This window comes from Gallus gallus, chromosome 2, assembly GCF_016699485.2.
Source record: "Gallus gallus isolate bGalGal1 chromosome 2, bGalGal1.mat.broiler.GRCg7b, whole genome shotgun sequence".
Classification (NCBI taxonomy): Eukaryota; Metazoa; Chordata; class Aves; order Galliformes; family Phasianidae; genus Gallus; species Gallus gallus.
The window spans coordinates 39,357,485-39,372,737 of NC_052533.1; the positions used below are offsets into that span (position 1 = coordinate 39,357,485).

The 15,253-nt window shown below is 39.9% G+C and overlaps 1 protein-coding gene across 9 annotated transcripts in view; it reads left to right on the forward strand.

Moving 5' to 3' along the window:
• RBMS3 (RNA binding motif single stranded interacting protein 3) overlaps positions 1–15,253 on the forward strand; it is a 698,917-nt gene that overhangs the window by 543,481 nt on the left and 140,183 nt on the right. For all 9 annotated transcript variants that reach the window (XM_015281782.4, XM_015281784.4, XM_015281783.4 and 6 more), the window contains 2 exons: positions 5,046–5,203; positions 15,077–15,156. In XM_015281782.4, coding sequence (XP_015137268.1) covers positions 5,046–5,203; positions 15,077–15,156 — 238 coding nt within the window. The remainder of the gene's footprint in view (positions 1–5,045; positions 5,204–15,076; positions 15,157–15,253) is intronic.

Here is a 15,253-nt window from a genome sequence, read left to right on the forward strand (position 1 = left end):
TGTGTCTTTACAAAGAAGACTTTAGAATCTCTCACAGATCCAAATACAAAGCTATATTCTTATACGTTCCCAGGGTTATTTTGGAAGATAGAAAAGGAATCATTTGAACTAATAATCAGTGCTTAACTTCCTAGAGCAGGCTGTACCAAGGAGAAGTAACTTGGGTTGAATTAAAAGAATTAGTACATGGGGTTCCTTAATAAACCAAACACTCGGTTTCTAGATCCACTGAGAGTAGTGGAGTTTTCAATTCCTTAGGGAAAAAATAATGTAGCCAGAAGCTGCCAGCCCCTCCCTACATTTGTCTTTAAAGAATGCATTACTGAATGTCCTACGCAAAGAGGCTAAGCCTCTTTTCACACCAGCTGAAATTCTTCCTTCAGCTTTTCAGGCACTGCTTCCAAAGATTATCTCAGGATGGGAGGGAAAGTCCCATCTGAGCATTGTCCTTTTTTGAAGGAGTATCTGGGAGGATCCAGTGAAGGAAATGGCAGCTGGGAACTCCAGCATAACCTCTGCTGCATTTTGTATGTTTCATATGCTATTGGTGTAGTATGTTTCAAATCCTCTGCATTATAAACTTCTTCTGTCTCTTTGGCACGGGCCTCGGGAGCTGAGTGACTGACTGAGTTCTTGCTGAAGGGCAGAGACAAAGTTTCTGGCTGCTTCCCCAGTACAACTGTTCCTGACTGCTGAGCTTCAGAGCCTTGCAGCAAGATGCCTGCTACCGAATGCTGGGAATGCTCTGATGCTGGGACGTAGTCAAAAACTCGGGTTTAACCTTCTGTTTGTTTGCAGTACTCACACTTTTAAACCTTCCTATCTGTGTTTTTGGCTAGTTTTGGAGTTTGTAATGTACATATTGTCAGCCAGAATGTCCTAGCTTTGTGTGCTTGCAGTTAGTGTCCCTGAAGCTAACGTTCCAGAGCAGCTGCAGTATTTGGGCTATGAAGACAATGAAACAGGCTGGGATGGGAGCAAAGGAAGCTGCAAAGACCTCTGCAGTTGGCCAGAGAGAAGCTTTAATTGGCTTCATTTCATTTTTATTTTTTTTTCCTTGATGACCTATTTCAAGGTACTCTGCATGCAGACTGGCACGTGCCAGGACCCAGAAAGATCTCGATCTGTGGTGTTAGGCTCAGTGCAGATTTCAAAGGGCTAGGGCTGCTGGGATGTGTTCACCCCGTTTCTGTGGGGTTTCAGTGCAAGTGTGAGCTGTCCTTGGGAAGTGTGGCCCTCCTTGGGCTCTTAAGTGAAATATTTTAAGAAAGATGAACTTCAGTGAGAATGGCTGGAAGCAGACTTCTAACGGTGCCTTGAGACGACACTTGCAAGTTTACATGCCTTAAAAATGACATCCTTGCAGCTGGCGCATGCAGCAGGCCCCAGAGCTGCCTTCCTTGTCCCTTCAAAGCAGCAGTTTGGCCTGGCTTTGCACACATTAAATAGCACTGTTCCGTGCATGAGGTCCAGGAAAACAAGAATCATAGAATTGTAGAATGGCTTAGATTGGAAGGGATCTACAAGTTGTGTTTCTGCTTCCTCTGAGCCCCCTTGCCATCTGGAGATAAGCTTGCTGTCCTGGTGTGGAGGGGCAGGGACCGCAAAACCCCAATAGCAGCAGGGACTCTGCTGCACTTTGTTTGTTGCCCCTCTGTGGCGGATGTGGAGTGTCCGAGCCAGTTGGAGATGTCTATGGGACATGTGGCTCTCTGCTGCCCAGCCTCACTCTCCCATCTGAAATACAGGAGGCATAAGATGTAATTCTGAAGTGATGGTGAGCCTCAGCTCTCTCGCTTGAAAATGGAGCTGATACCGATGGCTGCTCAGTTTGGGATTGGACGCAATAATAAATGGGAATTTAGCATCCTGAAGTAGAAGGAGGCATTTTTTAACATCTGGTGAAAAGTCATAGTACAAACTAAATGTAACAGGGAGAGCTTTGGCCACGTTGTGTGGGTTCAGACACCACAGTGCCCACCCATCCTGCAGCCCTGGGGTATGAGCCTTTACTGTAGACAGAAACCTGACTGAAACCTAGTTCAGATGATGAAAGGAGAGTAGCTTGCAGGGTGCTTACATTCATGTTTCTGGTTAGGCTCACCTTGTCAGCCAATAAGCACATTTGGAACAGTAGGATGCCTGCCTTTCAACCTGAGAAACTCTGCAGCCACACTGTGGACAGGGGGTCTTGTACTGCTCTTGTAACATGTGCTTAGCTGAAAGCGTAATGTGCTTTACCGGGCTTCATCACCTAGGGAAGGCTTTCTGTCTTGTTTCACTTTGTGGTGTAAGATATGGCTTCTTTGGGGTTATATTTCTCTGCAAAGGAAAGGAGTATTTCTCTAAATGTTATATTTGTATAGTGAGGAAAAATAACATGGATTTTTTTTCCCTTTTCCTTGAAAAAATTGCTGTATTGTGGAGGTAGCTTGAGTGGCCTCATCTGTCTCTCTGCTTGTGGCTCTTGTTTATTACACTGATAAAAGATAGGACTGGTAAATCCTGTGAGAGAGTGACTGCATCCTGCTAGCCTTTCATTCATCCTCAAAGTGTAGCTAAACTTTCCATGGATATTTAAAACAACAGTGTTTAATCTCTCACACAGTTAAAGGGCTTATGTGTTCTTACTTCAGAAGTGAGACACGTTGGCGGCAGCTCTTATTTTATTTGTTTGCCACAGCTTGAAAACTGAGTAGTCGAAAGAAAAGTTCTCATTTTAATATTCCAGTGGAATGAATTGCTTCAGTGAAAGTAAAGGATGTTGTTCAGCTACTGAGGCGTAACGCTGCCTTTTCCATTTTAGTCTGTCCTTTGGCTATGGTGATCTCATCTGCATAATACTGCTGGGTTTACCTTAATATTGACAAGGGATGTCAGTCCCTGAGCACCGATTGGTCGATGAATCAAAGCCCTTAACCAATCAGCTGGTACAGGTTTGCATAATAGTGTGATCATTTCTGATAAAACTATACCTATCGGAATTGCAAACTATGCTGCTTTGATTTGCTTCCACAGTGCCTCTGCTTTAATTGCCTCCATTGCTCACATTTTTCAAAGTGTTTAGTAACAATGAAGACTCTTCCTAATCTTCTATATCTTTCCTTTTATTTTCCCTCTTGTGGCCTGTGCAGGGAAAACGAAGTAACAAGCAATAAATCTTAAAATAGTTGGCACACAGAAAAGGAGAAAGATGAAGAAGTGAGAAAAAGAAAAAAAAAAAAAAAAAAAAAAAGGAAAAAGAAAACATTTAGGTTTTAGGTTGGTGGTTGTTGTTTTTGTTTTGTTTTGTTTTCCCCTTCCAAAGCTAAAAGTATAAGCTGAAGCTCTTTTCTTGCTTCCCTTCCCCCAGGACTGTTTGCATGATCACCCTTGCATTGTCAGTACTGTACCGGTTCTGATCTCTCTCTAATATCTTCCTGTGATTGGAAAGGAACTTGCTTTCTGACATGTATGCATGTAAATGGCAGTGAAAAAGAAAGAGAAGAGAACTGGAAAAGGGAAATCATGTTTTTCTAGATTTTTTTTTTTGTGACTTCAGCTCAATTTGCATTAAGTTCACTGTCTGTGTGTGTGTTTTTTCCTCTCCTTTGCCCCTTACCATAAGACATGAGTATGGTTTTATGGAAAGTACCTTGAAAATGTGCCTATTTTGTTCTTTTATTTCTGCTTTGTAAAACAGTAGTGGATTTAACCTGCATGGTAATGGGTAGTTCTATGGGTGATGGATCTGGAGATACAAAGGTAGAATGCATTGAGCATTAAGCAATATGTCCAAAGACAAGTATTTACAACTCTTAGATCAGGATCCAAATTATGCAATTAAAAAACACTATAGGCATCCTGTTCTGGGGCCCTTTGGCATACCCATTTGCAGCTTTTCTTCTCATCCAAAAGGCCTAAAATATCCCTTGCACCCTGTGTAGGTGAAGTTGAATACTTTCTTTGGCTTCTGATTCTGATATTTCATTAACCTGGACTGTGTTTCATCATCCATGAAATGATGGCTGTGTGAATCACAGCTTGAAACTCAGATTTCTGCTTCTCTTTGCAAAGTCTTGAATGTGTACGGCAAGGAGAGGGCAGACATCTTGGTTCTGTCCTGTCTTCATACATCTTCCAGAAACACAACCTGCGATTCGTTGTGTTTGACAAGATACGTCGGCACTGCTTTTAATGGGGTGTAATTTGAAGCCAGTGTAGTTGACCTGAGGCAGATGGCTTCAGGACTGTGTGTAATTTCCTCACTGTAAGCTAGTGCTGCTGCAAGATTCTTTAACCCATTTCAGGACACCTAGGAAAAAAAAAAAAAGTATATATAAATATAATACTACTGTCATATGCATCTCATTGTTGAAAAAGAAAAAATTCTTTCTGCCCATTGAAACTTGTAATAAAATAAATCTATCTCAGAAGACTTCTTCAGTAATGTATTGCCTGGCTTGCTGCATAGCTTAAAGATTGTGTCTTATGTTTTTGTTTACTAAGCATTAACTAAAATTAAGTTGTCATGCCTCTGATCCAGATGAGGCCTTCTGAGTATTACCTACCTTTTCTGATGGGGATGAAAAGAAGGAAAAGATACTGTGGAAACCATTCTCTGTTTTCAGCCAACCTTGCTGATGATGGACAGGTTGGATGGGAAGTCTGCAGGCTGGAAAGCACATCTGCTGAAAACATGTGTTGGGTTTTATTTATTTATGTTAACAGTGAGCACGTTTGTGAAAATGATGTTTTCTTCACAATCTGTTTGTTAAGTTAGGACACAAACCCAAGAACATTTGTGCATGAGAATAATTTTCTACAAATGATTAGTGTCTCTGAGTTCAGTAAGAGCAGTCATGCACAAAGTTAAGCACATGCATGAGAGTTTGCAGAAATTTGGCAGAAATTGTTGTCATTGTAAACAGATTGCCCAGCTTCGCTTCTAGTGCAGCTGTAATTTTTTTGGCTTGGTCTTCTTATGAGTAGCCCTCATTGCAGGAGCAATAAGCTATTCCATTCTGCTGAGTCTAACTGAGGCTGTTTCTCTCATTTTGTCACAGCAACAAGAGCAAGATCCCACAAATCTATACATCTCAAATTTACCTGTTTCCATGGATGAGCAGGAACTGGAGAACATGCTGAAACCTTTTGGACATGTCATTTCCACCAGAATATTAAGAGACGCAAATGGAGTCAGCAGAGGAGTTGGCTTTGCCAGGTGAAATCCTTACTCAATTTATGTATATTTTTTGGCTTTATTCCTTTGCAAATGCTGTCTACTCCATAACTCTAAAGCCTCATAGCAATGGAAAATGCAAAGCAGCACCTTTATCAGATTGCGCATCTGTTCTTTCCACTGAGCTGAGGAATACCAGTGCAGAAGGATTTTCATTTCATTTCTCCAAAAATTAGTTCATTGTATGTATGTATGTGTGTGTATGTGGAAATAAAAATCGCTAGGAATAAAGAGCTATCCATGCAGTGTTAAGCTCGGATAATAATAAATGTCCTACAGCCAAAAGAACACACATGATGAAGGAATTGTTTAAATATTTAACAACTTTGCAAGAAGAAGTAGTAAATTTAGCAGTTGGAAGAGCAAAAGGAAGGGACTATAACCAATAAAAAAAAAAAAAAATCCCCAGGTTCCTTAACAACTAAAAAAATCTCAAGCCTACGAGAAGATATTGAGAAGAAATAGTTGCATCTTACATGCCCTGTCAGAGTAGTTTGGACAGAATGGGCAGCGTGTTACTTCCATGTGGGTCATTGTCAGGATAGAAAGGCAAGTTTCAATGTTTACTCTCAATGAATATTTACATAGATTCTCCACAGCTTGAAACATTCTTAAATCAAACAGTTTTCTTCTGAAAAGCTAATGAATGGAGAGCTGTATATAGACAGACACTGAAAAAGCAAATAAGAAGATAAATAAAACCGTGCTGTAAATCAGTCCTCTGCTTTGAGATAAAAGTCAAAAATAATAATTAAAATAAAAGTCCCAAATCATTGTTTGTACAGAATATTCATAACATTGTCCTTTGTAGAGGAGGCAAAGTGACTTAGTCGTCTTTTGAATTTATTTGAAATATGCCATATCTTTGCATATCATGGCACTTATGTTAGTGTCATAACACCACTCAGTGAAACGGGGTACTGTACGATAAAAGGTAGCATGCTAGATAAGTGACATTGTAGTGTTACCTTTGTCCTTGATGTGAAAGATTATCATGTGCAAAGAATGTTAAGATAACACTGTTTGAATTCACATGGAAAAAGGCAAAACATTTGTACTGAGAGAGGGCACGCTGTTCTTTATGCATTCTTGCAGATAATAACATGAATCTTTCTAGCTCACTAAGTATAAATTAGTGTAACCCATGGATAAACTTGCATTTTAAAAATTGAATTTGTTTGTGAAAAAGTGTTTAATAATGTAACATATTTCACAAAGCCTTTCATGTGCTAACATGAAGGTTTTGTAATTCATCATGCAAATGACAGAGTAGTAAAAACTTCGCTCTGTTCAAGTATAGCAGAAATCTTCCTGACCCTGAGTGAGGACAGAGTTAATCCAAAAACTACAGTTGAATGCTGACTCTTGTCTTGGCAGAATTACCAGTACAAGCTGTAATTACACGACCACCTGATCTTCTTTTGGCAATAGTGTACATATATGGACTGCATGTCACTCAAGAGAGATGAATTTATTTAGCTTAGCTTGTAGTCATGAGGGTTTCATTCTAGTGTATCTACCCTGTGAGTACACAAAGTGTAGGTACGAATAGGGTATATCTAGGGAATGGCAGGTATATTTCAGCTCAGGTAAGATTTTAGAAGTTCTGATCAGCAGCCTATTGTGATCTTGGCTGTTACATTTTCTGGCCAGGGCCCTCTTGCCACAGTGGAGCTGCCTGCTTGTGGAAGTGCCTCATGCTGCTTCCCACAGCTCTTACATGAGCCACAGGAGCTCAGGAGAAGTCAACTTTGTGTATACTAGAACCCAGCAATTTTTAGTTCAGATGGTTCAGAATTATTAATTAAGTGCTGTGAGGGTTAAAAATTCCTTTTTGACTCTGTCCAATTAGGTGAATAGAGGATGTCAAAGTATTCTTAAAGACTTTTTTAAGTAAAGACTTCCTGTAGACAACTATTGTCAGATATTTCTCCTAAGTGGGTATGATTAGCAATTTCGTAGTACTGCAGGTGGCTACTTAATCATTTATAATCCAAGTGGCTTCAAATGTTCTTGGATCAAACTCTTAGATCTGCGTTCTGAGTAATGTCTGGCCACATTAAAGTTCAGCCTCTTTCAAAATACACGCACAGAAAACTAGCTTACTTTTTTTTAAGCTGCTAAAGTATTTCTTCTTTTCCATTCCTCAAAAGCAGCAAAACAAATTTTCTTGAAACTTTCTAGAATGTTTCACTGTGGCTTGAACACAACTGTGCCCATGTACACCATGGGGGAGATTTTGGGAGGAGAGTTATTAGCAAGGAACCTGTGAAGGGTAACATTGGACTCCAGCTGTGGCTCCACAGAAGTCCATCCTGTTGAAAGGGAATTGATGTAACCTCTGGACACCCACCTGTACCTTGTTGCTCTCCTTGGCTTTGCACTTTAGGGCTGGTGCTACCTGGCTCCAGGCTCATTATGGGAGCTGCCATTTGGCAGGTTTTCTCTTGCTGCTGTCAGCGGGGCTTCTGCTGACACTGGTGAGCCGAGCTGAGGCTGAACACAGTTGATCACGTGGCAGGAAGAGAAATGTGATGTAGCAGGGAGAAATGCTTCCTATAAGCAGGGAATATGGGAAAAGAAGGTGCAGATGAGCTTTGTGCTCAGTCTGTTGTGAGATTTCTTGTAGAAAGAGGGAATGATGCAGTGTTGCCCTCACACAGGATTTCACCACAAGACTTAAAATGGTAGGTGTTTCTCTCAAATCCCTGTTGCCAAGAGCCGTTCAGTGGCTTCACCACTTGATCTTTCATTTTGAAAGCGTAAGTGGATTCCCCAGAGCTTAAAGTGAACGTAAAGTCCTTAATCCTCAAAAGAAGCAAACAAGGAAAAAAAAAAAAAAGCAAAAACCAAAGCAACTGGATTTGAAGGCTTTTTTTCCTGAGATACCATTCTAAAGCTGCTGTATCATCTCTTATAATTTGAGCTCTGTGAACTAGCCATTAACAGTGTTGTTGGTAAGAGTAAAAAGCAGATCAGAAGTAGGGAGTAAGAGAGGTCTTGGAGTTAGATTGGAGGTACTTGATAGCAGAAGGTGCCCAGAGCACAGGGGCACTTCATTCAGCTTCATCCTGAAGGTGGCCAAGAAGGCCAATGGCACCCTGGCTTGTATCAGGAACAGCGTGGTGAGCAGGAATAGGGAAGTCATCCTGCCCCTATACTTTGCACTGGTGAGGCCTCACCTCGAGTACTGTGTTCAGTTTTGGGCACCTCAGTACAAGAGGGACATGGAGGTACTGGAGCAGGTCCAGAGAAGGGCAACGAGGCTAGTGAAGGGCTTGGAAAATCAGCCCTATGAGGAGAGGCTGAGGGAGCTGGGGCTGTTTAGTCTGGGGAAGAGGAGGATGAGGGGAGACCGTATTACTCTCTTCCAGTACCTGAAAGGTGCTTACAGTGAGAGCGAGGTAGGTCTCTTCTCACTGGTGACAGGTGACAAGAGGAGGGGAAATGACCTCAAGTTGCACCAAGGCAAGTTTAGGTTGGACGTTAGGAAACACTTCTTTACAGAAAAGGTGGTTAAGCACTGGAATAGGCTCTCCGGGAGGTGGTTGAGTCAACATCCCTGGATGTGTTTAAGAGCCATTTGGATGTGCTGCTCGGAGATATGATTTAGCAGAGGGTTGTTAGAGTTAGGGTACTATGGTTAGGCTGTGGTTGGGCTTGATGATCTTTGAGGTCCTTTCCAACCTGAGTAATTCTATGATTCTATGTCATGTTACATAGAGGTAACTCTATGTGGTGAAAGAATTAGCTTTCCACAGACCTGTAGAGGGTGAATGTCATGTTTCAATGTTGGAAGAAATACAGAAGTAACACAAAGTGGAACCAAAATGGTGGGAAAGTTTCGCTAAATGTAAGCGGGACTGTTTGGAGGAAGATTTCTAGGGATCACTGGTGGTGCTGCTTTGGAGGCATAGAAGCATCAGCAGCACCAGGGGATAGAGAACATCCAGGTAGTTTAAGGATAGATTTGTGAAGAAGGGAAATGCTTTGTTCTTCCCTATTCAAGGGTTTAATTGAAGATGATTGAAAAGGTGTTCTAAAAGGTGCTATAAATTTAACTTGAACAAATCCATCATCTGGGACCGTAGTGCAGGCTTAGATATGATGAGGATCATGCCTACTTTCAGTCAGAAGAATGATCTGTCAAATCCTACATCTTCCCCAGGAAATTGCTTTATAATTGGATATCTCAGATGAAACTGGAAATCCCAAACATGTCCCAAAGACTGTGTGATATCTGTATGATATTCCAATACTTGCAGTGATAAATTTTCATCAAAAAGCCTCCGTGCAGAATGCTGGAGACATCTATGGGATGAGCGTATGTCTTCAAAATCCTTGTGTTGCAACCTAGATGAAATTTTTGCAGACTTAGTACATCCATGAGAATATTGCCAGGCATGGGTCTGTGTCCATGGACATGTAAATTCCAGAGAGGCACAGACGGGGCAGAGTCCCAGGACAAATGTCACTAGGAACTGATAACATGAAAAACAAGCATGAATCCCTTAAAGGTGAAGAAACAGGGAAAGTTAGGAGTCATTAGGTGATTTAGCTGAGCACTTTTCATTACCCAGGCCCTAGATACTGTGAGTTTAATTGAAAAACTCCAAGGGATGTGGAGAAGGGGGCAGGGAGGTATTGTGATATACCCCCAGGGAGAGACTTACTGATGCCACTGAAGTAGTGAAATAAAGATTGGGTTTCAGATCTCCACAGTAAAGTAGCATTAAAGTATTATTTGTGTCCTCCCTACAGTGATGGCAGTATTTAGAATACCATACATACATGTACCGCACTCAACTGAACAGCAGAGAAAGCATTTTATAGGTCATTTTAAATGATAAATTGCAAAGAAAAAATTAGAAACTACCAAGTTTTTTTGTTTGTTTGTTTACTGTCTTGTAACTTAAAATGACCTTGCAAGATTGAGCCCCAAAGTGACATTTTACAACAAAGTCATAAGCCTCTGAAAACAGAAATTTATGATGGAAATGCTTGCAGTCAGACTGTCAAGTATTGCTCTGCTAGCAGGCACCAGTATAATACTTAACCTGAGACTGTGAAGACTGCAACATAAATCAGACAGGGACTAGGTAGAAATGACTGTGTGTTCATACTATTCTTTTTCCAGTAACAGGAGAAAAATTGTCCGACATAAACTGTCATAAAAACATGTTATGATGCTGTTCCCAGTGAAAGACCCAGGAGATTCTCAATTAGCTTTCTCTATTATCTCAGAGCAAAAAGGTGACACTGAGGACATGTCCCTTTGTGAAAAAGCAGAGGGGTCTATAGTAGGGCATTTGCCCATTTTATCCTTTGGAGCTTGGGCTTTTTTCTTGTCTTTTCCCTGCCTTGCTCTCTTGGTGGAGCTTCCAAAGGGATGATTTTCTCTGCCAGCAATTTTTTTTTTTTAATTAAACTTATCTCCCACTTATCTGCATTTTACATGTATTAAATTTAGTCTTTGGAAACAGTATTTAACTCAGCAACTGAGATTTTGAACTCCACAGGATCATTATTCTATTTATAGAAGTTTCATGTGAATTTCAGTAGAAATGGATCTGTTCCAGTTTCCACTCAAGCAAAATGAAAAAGCCAGGCCTTTAATTTGTATATTCTTTTCCTCAAAGAAAGCTGTGCATCTTCCAGGGTCTTTCAGGATAGCATAGGTATGATTTAGTTGCATCAACTTTCTTCTGAAACGAATGGGTTTCTCTACGGAGTGGAAGCTCTGTGACTTTGTGCAGGGAGATCAGAAGGGTCCTCTGCACATAATGGGCCATGCTGCATGGATAGACCATTCTTACCTGTCGTCATTGGAGTGGCTTTTGCATAACATGTATATTCAACTGTGATCGTAGACAACATCCTGCTATTCATGCAAACAGGAATGAACATGAAAAATATACAGGCAAGACATGCTGGGAAAAGTTTCTTAGGCACCGTTATCAGGCTACCCCTCTCATTGGTACGCTACAGAAACTGAGTTCTCTGTTGTGTATTCAAACAGTGGCCTCAGTTCTTCAGACAGTCTGCTGCAAAATATTGCTACTACCTACTTATTTTCATCTTTGAAAAATGCCTTAAATAGTAAAGAAGCACTATTTCTGCTTTCATTTATACAAGAGAACAGCAGTATTCTTTGTCAGTCATAATATAAATGTTATAATAATAATTGAATATTTAAATATTTAAATGTGATATTAAAAAAAAACCACACAGATGATTTATATTATTTTTATTAAGCAAAGTGACTACAGGACATGCATAAACCAAACCCACATTTTACTGCAAGCTGGTAGTTACATGGATTACATAGTACTTAATATTTCACATGTAATAATTATGTAATCATAATTATTACTGTATATAAATTTTATTAAATTGCCTTTTAGCACTGCATCAATTTTTATAATAAAATAAACACTTGTAAAACCTTTTTTTTTTCCAATTTTTTTTTTTTCCATGATGAAGGGTTGCCCATCACATATAACAGTGCATAATGACTACTTTGGAACCACTGGATTGTGTTAAGAGAATGATACGAGTTTTTTAGATTATCTGAAATGAGTACTTGATAGCAAGAGAAGAATCTCAAATGATTTTGTTATGATACTTGCTTAATATTAACCGGTCATATTTTTTTTGTTGTTTTACTAGTCATATTGTATCATCATAAATTTGTAAACCACAACTAGAAAAATCATAAGAACCATCTTTCCTTTCTTATTTTTTAAATGAACTTCATTTCCACTTGGATGAAATATAGTCAGACTAATTACTTATATTGTATTTGAGAATCTCTCAGCTTCCAGAACCAGAAAATATATAGATACAACTGAAAATCAATTCTTATATTTATCCTTGTTTTATTGGTTTATTTTGGCAATTATCTGTGTGTTTAAAAATATCAGAATAATCTGGCCTGTGGTTTTGATAATTTTTACCACAATGCATTTCTAGACTCAAAGAAATACTTACATGTATTATAGTTATCTTCAAGCTGTATCTGAACATAATTTGTTTTCTAAGATTCTCTCAACACTGAAAACATACTGATGAAGAGTTTGAAAATAATAGTTTGTTAGTTATCTCATCAGAAGCAGATTTTTATCCTCATGTAAAGCTTAAGCTGATATCCTTACATTTCCAGCAGGAGTTGAGTAGCTATGTTTTTTAACATAATTTTTTATCAGTCCTCCAGCATGTTATAATTTGCCTATTTTCATTACATCAATTATGAAAAAAACAATCAACAAAAAAAAACGTAAAATGCTCTTCCCCCAAATCTACCTATGCTTTGATGACATTCTTCTGTAAGAAACTTGCCCCCTGGAGATGAGCTTTTAAAATGTAGCATTCCTGTTAGTGGTAGTGTTATTAGATAGCATTCTGTACCATTACATATTTCGAAACGTTTCTCTCTCCAGCAAGATTGATGAACTCATGAGAAAAAAAAAAAATGTATTTTCTCCATCTCCCTCGAGTTTCTAGACATTCTACAGCAGAGTGCCAGAGCTTTTTGAAGCAACAGTAGACAGAATTTATTAGTGTGGACCCAACAGAAGTATATTTTTGTTGGGCCTCTTCCCAGGCATGGCTAGTCTTTGTGGCTAATGCAAATAAAAAGAGAATGAGGAATCTTGGAATCAGTGTATGCACAGATATGTTTGACCTACGGGTAGGCATCTGCCATAGACATTGACACCTAAATAATAGGTGTTGATCAGTTTTGACTACATTAAAACCAGGGTGACAGCAAGTATCAGATGATTACCTAAGAAACAGGTGTTCCGGACAAGTAAAAATTACAGTTCATCCCTAAGTGGCCCTACAGGGGACAGGCACAGACCTGGTCACTTGGTGGCTGCAGGCCTGCCAGCGTGCAGCTGGGAGGAAGGCCTACCCCACACAGGGGATTCACGGAGATGGTGGAGACGAGGGACAGCTGCCATTGTTCCTCAGCAGCACATCTGAAGGGAGCGTTTATCGGCGGCTTTGTCTATTACACTGCCTTTTCAAACTGAGTTGATAATGCTAGTGTTGGTTTCAAGTGAAGCATGTGCCAGATTACAGATAGCTAGCAAAGGAAGTTGAGAGCTGCTAATTGTGAAACTCGAGAAGAAAATGTGCACATTCTTTCTAAGGCTGCTTTTCGAATGATGGCCTTTTTATCCCAGAACACTGTGGGTTTCACTTTTATTCTCTTCCCACACAAAATGCACGAAGTGCACTGAGTCTCTTTCACTTGGCAGTTTATATATTGCATTCTTTGCAGGGACTGCTTTGGCTTGTTAAAATGTGCCCCATGTATTAAAATGAAATTGTCACTGCTGTGTGGTGCAACATAACATGGTTTGACACTAAGCGCCTGCAGCTACAGAAAACAGGCTTTTATTGCATTTATTCTTCCAGAGACAAGATTCTCTAAAGGCTCAGTGCAGACATTCGCTTAGCTAAATCTGAATGAAGCCAAAGTGAACAATCTAAGCTGCTATGTGCTTGTACAAACAGCCCAGCCCACACGACATGCAATGAAAGCAGTGTTACAACATAGAAATGATGTTTTTTAATGATTTGATCTGAAACAAACTGACAAAAGACTTGAATATTAATCAATCTTCATTCCTGTTGTTGTTGTTTGTTTTTGTGGGTTTTTTTTTTTTCTTTCGGGTGAGTGAGGTTGTCCATTTGAACTTTAAGCAAACTTTTACCCTGGGAGCCAAACTGCTGCTGTAAAGTCAGTGTTGAGCTCCTAACCCATGAGTGACATAGAATGCATGTTCCTCTTTCCCCAAAACCATGTGATAGAAAGAGTGGAGGATAAGATAATTTTAAAAGATCTGGAGTAGTGAGAAGTAAGAAAGATTTAGTAAAGTGAGAAAGATTTGTGGGGAGTAGCTGGAGGTAAGAAGTAACGTGCTAAAGCAGTGTTGAACATTAAACACCATTTTTTCTAAGAGAGACAAAGTGAATGTATTGTTTTAGCTTTATGATTAGTTTTTCTCTCTTCAATTTTTCTACACCAATTGTGTAGCAGAGTAAACAGACCACTCTGGACTAGCATGCTGTCAGTTCACAAGACCTGAACAACCTGTGAATTCCCTGATGAGATATAGGCATGGTTTAGGATTTGACCAGTAGCTTTGTATTCCTGAGCAGCTTGTTCAGTAATCTATGTACTAGCTCACTGTTAATGCTGTAATGCCTCAATTCTGAAAGTTATCTTGAGGTCATACAGAATGAATAGCGAGTCATTTCACCTGCCGGTATTACATGCAAATTGTTTTTACCCAGAATTTGGCTCTATGGAATAGGTACGCATTCACTGCATTTGGTCTTGCTCTACAGTTCATCCTTGCAGCTTGTTTTTTAACATTGTGATCCTTAATAATTGTTACTTAATCCTCTGGGTACTTCTACAAATCTTGTTTTTTTTTTCCAACCCATTTGAAGTTATACTGGGTGCATGAGGAATCTAGATACAAGTCGTTTGCCTTTCCAGGCAGCACGTGAGAGCACAAAGAACGTCCTTGTTCAGGGAGATCCCTCAGAGCCAGGAGGGAGTTGCTCATTGACATTGCAGTAGCTCACACACAAGCCGGGAGCACAGCTGCAGGCTTTGAGGGTGACAGGTCCTCTTTACAAGCCATACTACACCGTAATGAGCTCAACCAGTTTCTGTGCAGAAGTCAGCAAGAACAGCTTTGAAGATTTCTCTCGGCATCTGTGTTTGTCCTTCTCTTTACCTTCTTTTCCTTTTTGTTTTTGCTGACTGAGCACTTTTGTGAAAGTCTAGTAAGTCTTACTGCCTCTACCCTAATCCCACCCTTTTCTCTTTTCCAGAATGGAGTCTACAGAAAAATGTGAAGTAGTAATTCAGCATTTTAATGGCAAATATCTGAAAACCCCACCTGGTCTACCAGGTAAGTGTAGCCATCATTCTGACATGTAAAATTTACATAAGAGTTTTGAATATAGAAGTGCTGGAACGTACATTGAGAGTGGCTCATGTCATTGCCC